Source organism: Strix uralensis, chromosome 3 (genome assembly GCF_047716275.1).
Source record: "Strix uralensis isolate ZFMK-TIS-50842 chromosome 3, bStrUra1, whole genome shotgun sequence".
Taxonomy (NCBI): Eukaryota; Metazoa; Chordata; class Aves; order Strigiformes; family Strigidae; genus Strix; species Strix uralensis.
This window is the reverse complement of record NC_133974.1, coordinates 6,437,813-6,450,107: the sequence shown is the minus strand read 5'-3', so window position 1 is coordinate 6,450,107 and position 12,295 is coordinate 6,437,813. Positions and strand designations below refer to the sequence as shown.

Sequence of the window (12,295 nt, the reverse complement as noted above, 5' to 3'; positions counted from 1 at the left end):
GTAAAACTCTAATTTCTCCCTCATGCACTGGAGATGCCTGAAATTTTCTAAAGTTTTTAGTGTTTTTTACCAGTAATTTTTTGCTCCAATCGAAGCTCTGTTCTCCTCTGAAAGATGTATCAAGTAAGTGAGTGGAGATTCGCTCTTCTCTGTGTGCGAGGCATAAACCAGTTGCTGTAAGGGGCAGCTTTAAACTTGCATTTCCCTCTCTACTTTATACACAAAAAGGGTTGGATCCTGCCCTCCCTTCCTGTGGCACTGCCAGGTAGAAATCCTTGAGAAGAACTGCAGGGTTTGCAGCTGGGGCTGCGACACACCTCCTTGAGCATCAGAGCTCATCCACTAGCCAGGAACACCGCTCTGCATTTCTGAAAATCAGCAAACACTGCAGACAACCTCTGGCACTTGTGGAAGATCAAAGTCCTCTTTTTCAACCTTGAAGCTAACTGGAAGCAAGATCCCCATGCATGAAAAAGGTAAGAGCGTTGCAGAGGTGTCGGTCGAGCCCCCAAAAGATGAAGGGCAAGAAGCGCGAAGGCAACCAAATATAGAGTACAGCACAAAAGTTCAGTCCGCAGCCACATAATGTACATAGCCAGGTCTTTTAGTCATTCTGCCTGTGCCCACATGCCAGGCACTCACGTCTGAATACACACAGACAAGCAAGGGCTGCAGGGCAAGTGTGAGGCTGTACAGCTGCCGCGGTCCCAGCCGAGCCTCTCCTGGAGGTATTGCTGGGGGCACAATTGCAAAAATAACCCATTCGACAACACAGACCATCAGGAGGCTCTGACTCAAAGGGAACCTGTTTCAGGCCAAACAAAGCATTTCCTCAGCAGCAAGCTGATCGAGTTTTTTGAACCAAGTCAGCGCATTGCACAGGGAGCCCGCAGGAACCTGCTCCACCACCCTCCAACCCTCAGCCCACATGGAGATGTTTGGCATCTCTGAGAAGGCAGAGCGCACTAGGACTGCAGAGGTTTTTGCAGCTGTTTGTTTGAGAAACAAAGCTTCCCTCCTCCAAGATGAAAGAAATCAAGGAGTCTACGCTAATCAAATCCTACACGCCTGCTGGCTGAAGTTCAGCTTGTCAGTGATGCAGCTCAGTGGAGTGATCAACTTTTCTAGCGCTGTGAGCTTGGTGAAAGGAGAAAACACGACGGCAAGAAATTCACCTGGCTGCGAGTCAAACAGGTGTATGGCAGCAGCATCCAAGATTATAATAATATCTTGCAAACATGCAAAAATAGATGTAATAAGACTGATTCTTTGGTTTTCATTAATGAATCATAAAGGCTTTCTTTACATTACACATGCTTTTTTGGCATACACTGCTAATATTTCCACACTTGCAAGGTTGGAGTTTTAATACCAAGCCTCCCTCCCCTAAGGTTCCTCATTTTTGGCAAGATATACAAGGTGACTGTGTGCCATGACAGGCTCTATCTTACTTTGGGGCAATCAGATTACTTCACACAGATGGTTTTATCACTGAGACCATTAGAGATTAATTGCACGGTATGTAAATGTACATTTGTTTGATAAAAAAAAAAAAGTCTCAGTTCCTCACTGCTGTCTTGTCTATGTTCCTAAATGTATTTCCTCTCTCCTGCATCATTCCAAAGCACAATTTGTCCAATCTTTACCCTAAAGTGACTCAGCTAGTTTCTGATAGGCATCTTAAGTACACATTAACTAAGGAAATAGGCTTTTTTGAGCTACTGGATTGAAATGTGGGAGAATGAACCTTACCCTTAACTATTGAAGAAATAAAGGCATCTATCTGTCAGGATGCCTAATATCACACACACCACAAAAGTAAAGCACCAAAAAATATAGAATATCATAATTACTTTAAAACATGCACGTAAACATCCTCTTGTAAGGGAAAAAAAAAAAAAAGAGAGAATTTGTTCATAGAATCAAGTTCACAATTTTAAAATAGTCTGATCTGAAATGAACCTAGAGACATTCAAATGCTATATGCTCAGAGCAACACAGCAGCTCTTCCACTTTGAAAAGAAAGGGACTTTGACACCCGCCCGCCATGCAGTAACCCTGTTATCACTGACTGAGCTTTGCTCTTCTTCTTAAGGTTTGTCTGAGGCCAGGGAGGCAGCCTCTGCCAGTCCTGTTCCTATCTGCATAATTGTTTTAGGCAAAACACAGTCTTTACCTGAGAGGCGTCTGGGCACATCAGTAATGGCTGGAAGTCCTGTGCCTCGAGTGGAGGACAGGGGAGTTGTGGAGTGAATGGACGGTGAAGTCATCTGGCTCAAGTAGGATGGGTAAGACTGGTCATAGGACCATGGTGGGGATGACTGCGCCTGCCTGGGGTCTAGGAAAAAACAAACAAAAAAAGAGAAAATTATTAAGAAAGGAAAAAAAAATTTAGGATGTCAACAGCCTAACTGAAAGAGGTGGGATTACTGAACATACACACATCAGTGCTATACGGAATGAGAATGTAATGAAACACAACCTGCTCCTCTAGGACTCAATCCCTTCCAGCCTCGCTCTGTGCTTTTCCCTCCCCATTACAATTTTTTGGGGAAATGAATGGAGCAGTGAGCAGAGTTTTAAAAGATCTAGCAGCTGTGCTGCAAATTCCTGGAGTCTCTTGTCCAGGTCTAACAGTGTGTTATAACAAGACTCGTCAGTCCTTGAAGATTCAGACAGATAAGCGGACAGCAAGTACTAGACCCAGGTCTGAGCTTAGGAAGTGGACTTCAGAGGTGGGGAGACTCTACAGTCAACGCGTGGCACATCTGTCAAGTTGTTATACAGTTCAAACACTATACAGTAGTGTTTTCATTGCTGAAAATACTATCCAAGAAGGAAAATGTCATTAATCTTATCAGCATCCATCCAAAAATGTCACATTTGGATGCTGGCCCAACTACCTACAATCACCTCAATTACGACAGTATGAAACCAAATGGTTTGGGATAACTATCGGAAGCTAATGATGCCTTTTAATGTACTTGCTACAGCTCACTATGGAGGAAATGATTTTAAGGATAAATACAGCTTATTTTTTGCTGAAGCACTAGTGGATTGCACTGAGAGAGAGGGAGACCTAGTTTTACTCACTGGTGTTTGGATTTATAAACTGTTTGCTCTCAGTTAATATCTGGTGATAAAGATACCACTGAATATTTCATAAATTATTATTTTTATTTCTTTACATGGATAAAAACAAAGCACTTTCAACCCCAAAGTTTGTTTTGGGCATTGCACAATAAACAGAAAACGATCTCTGAACTGGCTCATAGAAATTGCAGCACATCCCTCCAAATCCTCCCCAATATTTTCAGTGAAGCACATCAGGTCCACTCAGTTTGGAGGACCTGCTATGTTAGAGCACTGCACTAAAGCCCGACTTTGTAGACAGCAATGTGATAGCCACATGGCATAAGCAAAGGCACTTTTTCAGGAAATTCAACTTCTTTTTTTTCTTTTTTTAAGTCCTTTCCCTTCTCTTCCACACAGCAAAACCTTGTAGTTTCTGTTATTCCTTGTTTATTTTTTCTGTTCAGACATGATTTGTTTGAAGAGATGTCTGGAAAGCAGATACTTCCTTGAAGCAAACTAACTATATAGATATATAAACCCCCCCCCCAACTTTCCAATTTAATTTTAGGAGGATTTTCCTGGAGTTTGCCATTTATATTAGAGCTGAGTAATATAAATGGTTAACATAAACTCGTCAGAAATCCAAAGGACACTTGATCATTAAATGTAATGAACTTCTTTGTTTTAACAATTTCAAGGCCAGGGTTGTATAGATTGGCACAGGTTCAAATATGACTGACTGCTCGTTGTTATATCTGATATCGACATATTTCTCTGCCTCATTCCACTACTATAATTCACCATGCAGTCAATGGTAAATGATCTTCAACTGGGAACGGAAAGCCTAGGCTTGCTGGGAAAACAATCTTAAAATTAATGATGTGTCAGGAGCACAATCTCAAATACAAGCTCCTTCAAACTCCAAGAGCTTTTCAATCTCTGCTTTCGAATCCAAAACAGAGTCCCTTAAAGTTTGGGGTTTAGGTCAGCTCCAATGCTGGAAGGAAATTATATAGCAGGTAAAGGCTAAAAAAAAAAAAAAAATCACAGCAGAGGATGTTTTTACAGGACTTCGGTCCAAGATGGTGAAAACCTCAGGAAAGGAGCTGCCTTCTGGAGGTTCGTGCACTTCTGGTAGTGCAATCCTCATGGCATGAGAAGATCTTGAGCATCTCTGGCACTCTCATCACTTTGAACACCCATGCTAGACCTGGTTTTACACCTAACATCTTTAATCCAACAACTGTGAATGCCTGGGTGAACACAAGAAGGCCGAATGGCAAAAAGTGGTCTTTCAAAGGCTCATGTGGTCTTTCAAAACAATATCTCATACTGCTCTGTCAGAGGCAGAATATGGGGCTGGATGGACCATCAGTTGACCCAAAACCGTATCATATATTCTTACAACATCTAGCTTAAATTTAGACATGGCTTCTATAGCTCATTCCAACCTCAGAACCACAATACCACATTTCTTATATATATATATATATATATATATATATATTTGATTTCAGCTCTCCATGAGTGCAATACTGTGAGATTTTAAACTGCAAAGTATTTTAGAGAAAGAAAGAGAAAAAAGAGGATGGAGTGTTAGTGAAGACATTGTGCTGAGACTTAACTGCTTCTGGCCCTGGAGCGGATCTCTGGTAACTCACCCAACCTCAATTTGATGCAATTTCTACCTGAATTTAAGGGCAGTAATGATATATTGCATATTTAGTCATTTCTTTAAGGTGGAGGCACTCTCTGAGTACCTCACTCACAAAATGGGGTGCTTATCTTGGCCGGAAGCCTCTAACCCAGATACTCAGGTGCAAACTTCAGCTCCTCTGAAACTAGAGTGCAAGCATCTTAGCTCCAGGGAAATGAGATCATGTCTTCCCAGGGAATAGGAAATAATAAAGAGGAAAATCCTCGACCAAGTCGAACATCAGATGATAAATCAGAGCTCAGTGACATAGAAGGTCACAATACCCCAGGTTGGAGGGTTACTGTGATTCTTCCACACCAAGGCATAACTGAGGTCATGGTCCAGGCAGGGTGGGGAATTTTGCCGTGGGGCTGACTGGCTTCAAGAGATATCTTTAGCCCGTTAGGAAACCAGAAAGTGAAGATACAAGTAGGAAACCAGAAAGTGAAGATACAAGTTTCACCCAATCCTAGAGTAAATGCCCTAAAATCAGCCTCTGCTGACTGACAGCTGCCAAGGTTTGCACGGACATGAGAGGAGAGAGCAGCAAAATGCCCTCATCTTGCCAAGTCAAAGGTCATCTGCTAGCCCACAGGATAAACATCACTGCTCAGTGGCACCACCCAATCCCCAGAGCAAAATGTTGTGAGGCAGGGTCCAAAACTGCCCCATCTAGGCCTTGAAGGTGGACGTGTCGCTGGGTCTCACATGGCACCCTTTGGTCCCACCTGCAGATGTTCCTTGCAACACTGCTGGAACAGAGACTTTGGCCGCTGAGGCCCAACCAGCCCATCTCTTCTGGTCCTACATGCCACCTAGCCAAACCTCCTGGGGGGAAGGAAGGTGCTGGGGGCACCATGGGGAGGTGCCAGCTGCCAGAACAGCACTTCCAGGGCAGATCCACACAGATGCTTCTGAGGGAAACACAATGATGTCCTTAGGAGGGTCACCTCCTCCTCGCTCAGGCACAGAATGGAAGGAGTGACTATTTAGCACATACCAGTGGGGAAGAAGCTACAAGCAGATTTGTGAGAGGTCTTCCTTGGCCTCCTACACCGGAGACCAGCTCCCCCATTTGCTCCAACTGGTGGGCTCACGTGTGCCTGCCAGGTCCCTGCGGGCCAGGAGCTTTGCACTGTCACCCAAAGCACCATGTGTTCTGCAGGCACAGCACCTCTTCCCAATCGCGAAAAGCCCAGAACAGATGTGAAACCTTAGAGCTCTGAGGAAGAGGAAATGTGGATTCCCCCCTAAAGGAATCCCTCCAAAACAAGGGAAAATGCTAATATAAAAATACAGCAAACAGCTTGGGAGAAAGCCCCCCATCATCCTGTACGGCAACCATTGGGAAGGGCTAGCAGAGCATTCAACAAGAGCAAAGGAGGCAGAGGGCCACTTTGAGTTGGCATTTGCACTTGAAAATTTTGGAGTGATTACTGAGAGCAGTCCTCCTTTTGTAAACATTTCTGTTATGCCTGCGTGGGTGTGAAGAAAAGTGCGGCTTTCAGCATATTTATTCACAACAGGGCATATCGTGTGTATGCTAAGAAAGCCTGGGCACAGCTTGTCTGAAACAAGTCAGTGGGGCGAGGTCTAAACTAATGCACAAACAGCTCTGTGCTGTTTGCACTGCCAGGTAAACCTGAATATTGCAAATTATTCTGTGTCTAGATTTTACTGCCACATTTAGAGTCAGTGGGAGATATACAAGGCTCTTGACCTTTGTGATCTGTGATTGACTGCATCAATGGACAATGGACCTCGATGCTTAATGGACAATAAGCGGTTTTAAAAATCAGTCTAAGATTGGATGCACTGTATAAAACTAAAAAAAAAAAAAAAGAATGAAAAAAAACTTCAGTGACCCATTCTCCCACCAATGACATTGGCTCTCTAGCAATGTGACTTCTCTTCCTTCAGTGGTAATGTTCCAAAGTGTCAATGGAGAGAAGAAAAAACCCATAAATAGCCCTGAAGAACAAGTTTTTCCACTGCTTTGGCACTGGATTATGAAGCACACAGATTTACTACAGAAAAAAAAAAAAAATCACTTTCCCATTTCAATGCTGAGTTACATGATCAGAGCATGATCACAGGCTCACAGCTCCTTGGCTGCCATCTATAACACCTGAACGTCACATGCATGTGTGCACTTTGCAAAACCACTCTTATTTAAATCCAGCCATCAGCTCTAGCACTGGCTGATGATGGTTGTACTAGTGCTACTACCAATACTAAAAAACAAGCTGTCTGGAGCTATCTTTGGTAAACACTTAAAGCAAATATCCTCACTTCTGATCCTAACGAAGCCAAGATGACTTTCTGCATGAGTAACCCAAGTATTGTTGTAATACCACCCCCCCTCAGCAAAACAACAACAAAAATGCAATCTCCTTCTCTTCTTTGACTATTTCTCAGGCATCTTTAAAAGCCCAGGGCATGATCTAGATTGCCCAGTTCAATCAATGAAGTCAAATCCAATGGAGTTACACCCCAATGTACAGAAGCATAAGTGAGACCAGATTTTGGCCTGAAGAACCTCCAAAACCATTTCTCCTCCCACCCCCCAAGAGTTACATTTCTAAAAGAAAAAATAAATAAACGGAACAAGTCATGCTAGTAGGGCAACTAAATTGTAAAGGAGGGGGGAAATAAAGGTAAAAGAATACTTTAATAGGAGGGACACAAGCTTTACCAAATGGAGGTTCACAATGGCAACTTGCCAGTCGCCCGCAGGATGCAATCAATTTGCATAAAATACAGCAGACTGCAACCACCCTTGTGTTCATGGCAGCAGTAATCTCAACTCCACCACCTCATCTGCTCAGTCTTGTAGTTTTTATTCCATGTTACAGTGAGCTGAAGGCATACCTCACCCTATAAGCCTATTACTTGGGCTATTTCTAAATTATCTGTTCCAGGCAACCATGTCCTTTGTCTGATGCACTCTCAGATGGATGTGTATCAGCTACAAACTGGTGTGTGCTTCAGAGTGCTGCTGGTCCCAGGTAAAACACAGCCAACCTCTGGTAGGACACTTTCATAGTGCTGGTCTAATAAGAACTACACAGTTTCTGTTTCAAACCGGTCCTGCAGCTGATGGTCTCGGAGAACAGACACCGGTCTTTTGAGGCAGATGCTGCACAGCTTCATATCCAGAGCCCAGGACAATGCTGCGATGAGCACAGCTTTCTCCCTTCTCCCTGACTCTGCAAAAGGGCATGGTCCAGCCCACTGCCTGGGAATCCTGAACGGGGGAATTAAGGAGGCCCCAGTTGGCACCATCCTCATCCTCCACCTGAGAGTTGAAGGTGCTTTCTGCCCGTGATCTTCCCAGCAGATTCAGTTTACACTATCCCTGAAACCAGTCCCTGCCTGCCAGTGGAGATGGGTCCCGTCACTAACTTCCAGGTAAGCCAGTTCTGAAGCCTTTACATCTCCTTCCTACAACCCTAAAAATGATGAGAAGCGAAAGCGTAATGTCCCTGAAGTGCATGGGGAGGGGAAGAGGAAAAGGGAAAAAAAAAAAGATTTCACAAGACCTGCTTTTGAGTGCTGTTATTTCAGTGATGAAAGTTACAGGTTGCCTGTAGATCAGACGGTGCCACAGTGGTGATGGAGCATGAAACCTCACTTAACTCCCACTTTGCAGTCCCCGCAGCCCAGCCGCCGGGGTCCTCGTGCCGACCACATTCCTGCCATTACGCCCGTGGCTTTTCCTGGCTGATAGAAGCTAATCCTTACCGGTTGCTTTGTAGAAAAACAACAGTTTTCCTCATTTCATGCTGAAACACTGATGCAACAGCTCTGTGTCTGAACGGGAATGTAATCGGATACATGAGCAAGTTGTGTGAGTGCCGTTAGGGAAAGGGAAAAAAAAAAGGCAAATATACCAGTATCCAAATGTGAGCAGACAGGATTCCTGATTTACAGGCAGCAAGTGGTGTTCAAATTGAATCTGCATTGCCTCAGCAAAGGCATCTGCTTATTGGATGATTTGTTTTTTAATGACCATTCGATGTTGCTTTTGCAGAATCCTAGTTAAAATGCCATGTTGAATAAGGCCAACTCTGTGCCTTGTACTACCACAGCCCAGTCCTGTGGTAGGTTTAGGACTGTGCCATGATTTGTAAAACCTGTACTCTGATACTCTAGGAAAATAAACACAACCTAGACAGAGAAAAGAAATATAAGAGTGAACCCCAAAGTGCTGAGTTCTTTCAGACTCAGGTGTGGGCCAGCCAGGCTTTCAATATTATTTCTGTTTAATCATGCAATAGCTATGCAAGACCTCAAGTGGAATGAAACAAAAACAGTTTATGTGCTTAGTAGCAATAATATGGATTTTGTTGTAGGAAACCAGTATTTACTGTTAAAGTTATTAGGAATTAATTATTTTCCCTAAATTACTAGGTAAAAAGATTAAGAAACAAAGGTATTTCTAAAGGAATGCTTTGTTAACTCCACTAAAGGTAATAAAAAATTCCTTGTTTTTCAGACAAGGGTCTATTCTCCTTTTAATACGTACCCAAGCCATAGCAGCCCAGTGACCACGATAAGAAGGCAGTGGTTTTCCCACTGAATATCGCACCACAAGGAAACTGGTGAGGATGGACAGCCCAAACAGCTCACTCCCTACTACCACACCAAACAGGCAGACGTTTAGCAATTTCCCATGGTCACCTAACACCTGATCAAAGAGGTGCCTCATCTGCGGCATCAACTTTGTCTCTTGTTGGCACGGCTTTTGTAGCAACGAGCAGCCATTCATCCCAGAAAAACTCGGAGGGACTGTCCGCAAAAAGCATCCCAGCGCTTTGGTGGAACATCAAAGCACATAGAGCTTTGCAGATTACAATCAACGTCCTGAAGAGCACCAAAAAGCCTTGTGGGGAAGGCAGCGCAATTCACAGAGCTCGCACCGATGTAACATGCTCATGCTAATCGTCTTATTAAATGAGAGGGCTACCAGAGAGCTAACGAGTAGCCTTTGGGGGCTGGGTGTTTGACTTTTCTAAATTGAGGAGGAGACAAGGGTGGGGAATAACATGGCAAATACTGTAACAGACCACTTATTCACTGCAAACTTTAATAAGCAGCCGAGTCCTCACTGTTTTGGGGTAAATAAGAGCAATTTGGGATTCTAAAGTATCCCACGACCGTAAGCTTATTCAGCAAGAAAAGCGTATAATCTACAATAGATGGGAAAGTCAGTCTGCCTTCCTCGGTTCAGCTCACCTCCCTCTGCCCTACCAGCACCGCACCTTCCGTCTCTCTATGAAGTCTCAGCTGGAATTTTGAACTGCTGACTCTTAAATTTGCAGAGAAGACAGTGAATGCCACACAGCTTTGTTTCCAGTCAGGCTTATTTAAAGCTCATCTGCAGTTTTCACCTCCCAGATCTGTAAATGCTACTGCTGATTCATAACGAGGCAGAGAAGTACTCTATTAATCAAACCCAGCAGAACATTTTCTACAGGAGGCATTTATGTGAATGAGAGCAGCATATGAGGTTACACTTAGCTAGGAAGAAAATTACAAGGGAATCTCAGTTCTCGTGCTTCAGGGCATAAGCTGATCACCAGATGGGGTCAGGAAGAATTTCACCCTCCTTCGTTCCTAGATATAGTGTTGCACAATAGGTAAACTATGGAGGCACAAGGAAGAAGGAAAAAAGCTGATTATAGTTCCATATTTTCCCCCTGCTTTCTTGGGAACTCTGTCTCCAAACACCTCCAGACAGAAGACAATAGGTTAGAAAAAATATTGGGCTTTAGTTTGGCAGTTCTTACCCAGAAAATGATACACACAAGAGCCCTGACTTCATATGTCCAACGAACAAAACACTAAGCCTGGCCAAAAAACCTGCTCTGGGAAGCTGGTGGGCAGCAGCTACCGTGTAATGGGTACTATCAACATATTTAATATATTATGAGCATTTTACACTAGTTAAAGCTAGACTTCTAGATCTGGGAGAACTTTGCCACAGCTCATGGGAACAATTATTTTGTTTCAATTCTCTGAGAGCTTTGGGTTCAAATTAACCCACTTACTTCTCTTTCCTACTGCAAATTAATAAACCAGTTGAACTTAAAAAAGAAGAAAAAGAAAGAAGAAGAAAGCCACAACACTTTGTTAAAACCGCTAAGTTTCAGCTGGTATCATGTCAAAACCACTTGAAACATGAAACCAGAAATCTTCCTAGGTTGACTCAAAGACTATGTCTATACTAGGAGTGCTTTACCAGTAAAGGAATACTGGTACATAACATTGGCAAAGGACTCCTGGTGTAGATGCAACTATAGCAGCAAAACTGAGTTTTAAATCAGTCTAGTAAATTGAACCAAGAGTTTTGCTGACAGACTTGCATCTAGCTGAAGTTCTCCAACAGTTCTAGCAAGTGAATTGGTCAGGAGCAACACCTCTTCACATCCTGGATAGACACAAATATGTCAGCACAAATTCTGAGTGTAGAAATGGCCAAAATTAGGCAGAGGTTGTTTAGAAACTCTTTTAAAAAATTTAACCAGCTCTGAATGTAGAAAAATGACAAAATCAGTTTATTTTGTAGGCTTCACAGTTTTGTCGCAAACTTCTGGCATAGCTGCAGTTAAACATCTTATTTCAGCCTTATAATCTGTGACACATGGTACTTTATGATTTCTCTCAGCACAATGAAATCTGTCTCTCAGCATGCAATCATAAATGTTGCATACAACCTTCAGAGATTTCTCCATAACCCAGTTCGTTTATTGTAACAGTGGTCAGCACTGGTGCTAGAAAGAAACCACCACATGAGAAGATTGTATTGTCATTCCGATAGAAAGACCATTAAATGCTGGCCACTTCCCTCGATACCAGTGCAAAATAAAAAGGCTGAATAAAAATGTTCATTCTATTATACGCTAATATGGACTATTGCATACACAGAGCAGAAGGCAGAGCAACGTGGCAGTTAGAATTTCACCAGATTCCTACTCAGTTTACATATATTGACTATTTTGGATCATTTTGGGTTTATGGTAAAAAGATATTTTAAAAAAAGAAAGACATTTTCAGCTTCAAATGCTATAGAAAAATCCACTTCACACCTAGCTTTGCTTGGAACACATCTCTCACTCTGTAACAGCCTCTTTTACTGCAGTTGAGACACAAATATCCATAAGCAATTACTACTGTTGCCTGTGCAAGTCAAACCTATGGTTCTGTCTCTTACCTGTAATCTGACTCTGTCCTTGTGGATTAAAAGGACTTGGTGCAGAGTTCAGAGAGGGCCGTGGGCTCTGGGTCGGGACCCCTACTCTCATACTGGGATGAGGAATGCGCCCTAAATCACTGAGGCGTTCAGAGAACAAACTAGGTTTAGAGTCATCAAGCTTCTGTCTGTGCCCTGGAAACAGCAAATCATAAAATAAAAGCGTTAATAACAAGATTTAGTAATTTAACACACCCAAAAAACCCCAAAATGACCTCTAAGGACCTGTCATTAGAGTTAACGGACTTATAAGTATCTCAGTTACCCCC

The 12,295-nt window shown here is 42.9% G+C and overlaps 1 protein-coding gene across 11 annotated transcripts in view; it reads right to left on the bottom strand.

The window, feature by feature from the left end:
• RUNX2 (RUNX family transcription factor 2) overlaps positions 1-12,295 on the bottom strand; it is a 151,563-nt gene that overhangs the window by 23,338 nt on the left and 115,930 nt on the right. For 4 of the 11 annotated variants that reach the window (XM_074861381.1, XM_074861382.1, XM_074861383.1 and 1 more), the window contains 2 exons: positions 11,988-12,161; positions 2,177-2,338 (listed from right to left, as the gene is read on the bottom strand). In XM_074861381.1, coding sequence (XP_074717482.1) covers positions 2,177-2,338; positions 11,988-12,161 — 336 coding nt within the window. Of the gene's footprint in view, positions 1-2,167; positions 2,339-11,987; positions 12,162-12,295 lie in introns of all 11 variants that reach the window. The other 7 variants (XM_074861386.1, XM_074861388.1, XM_074861389.1 and 4 more) reach the window with 3 other exon arrangements.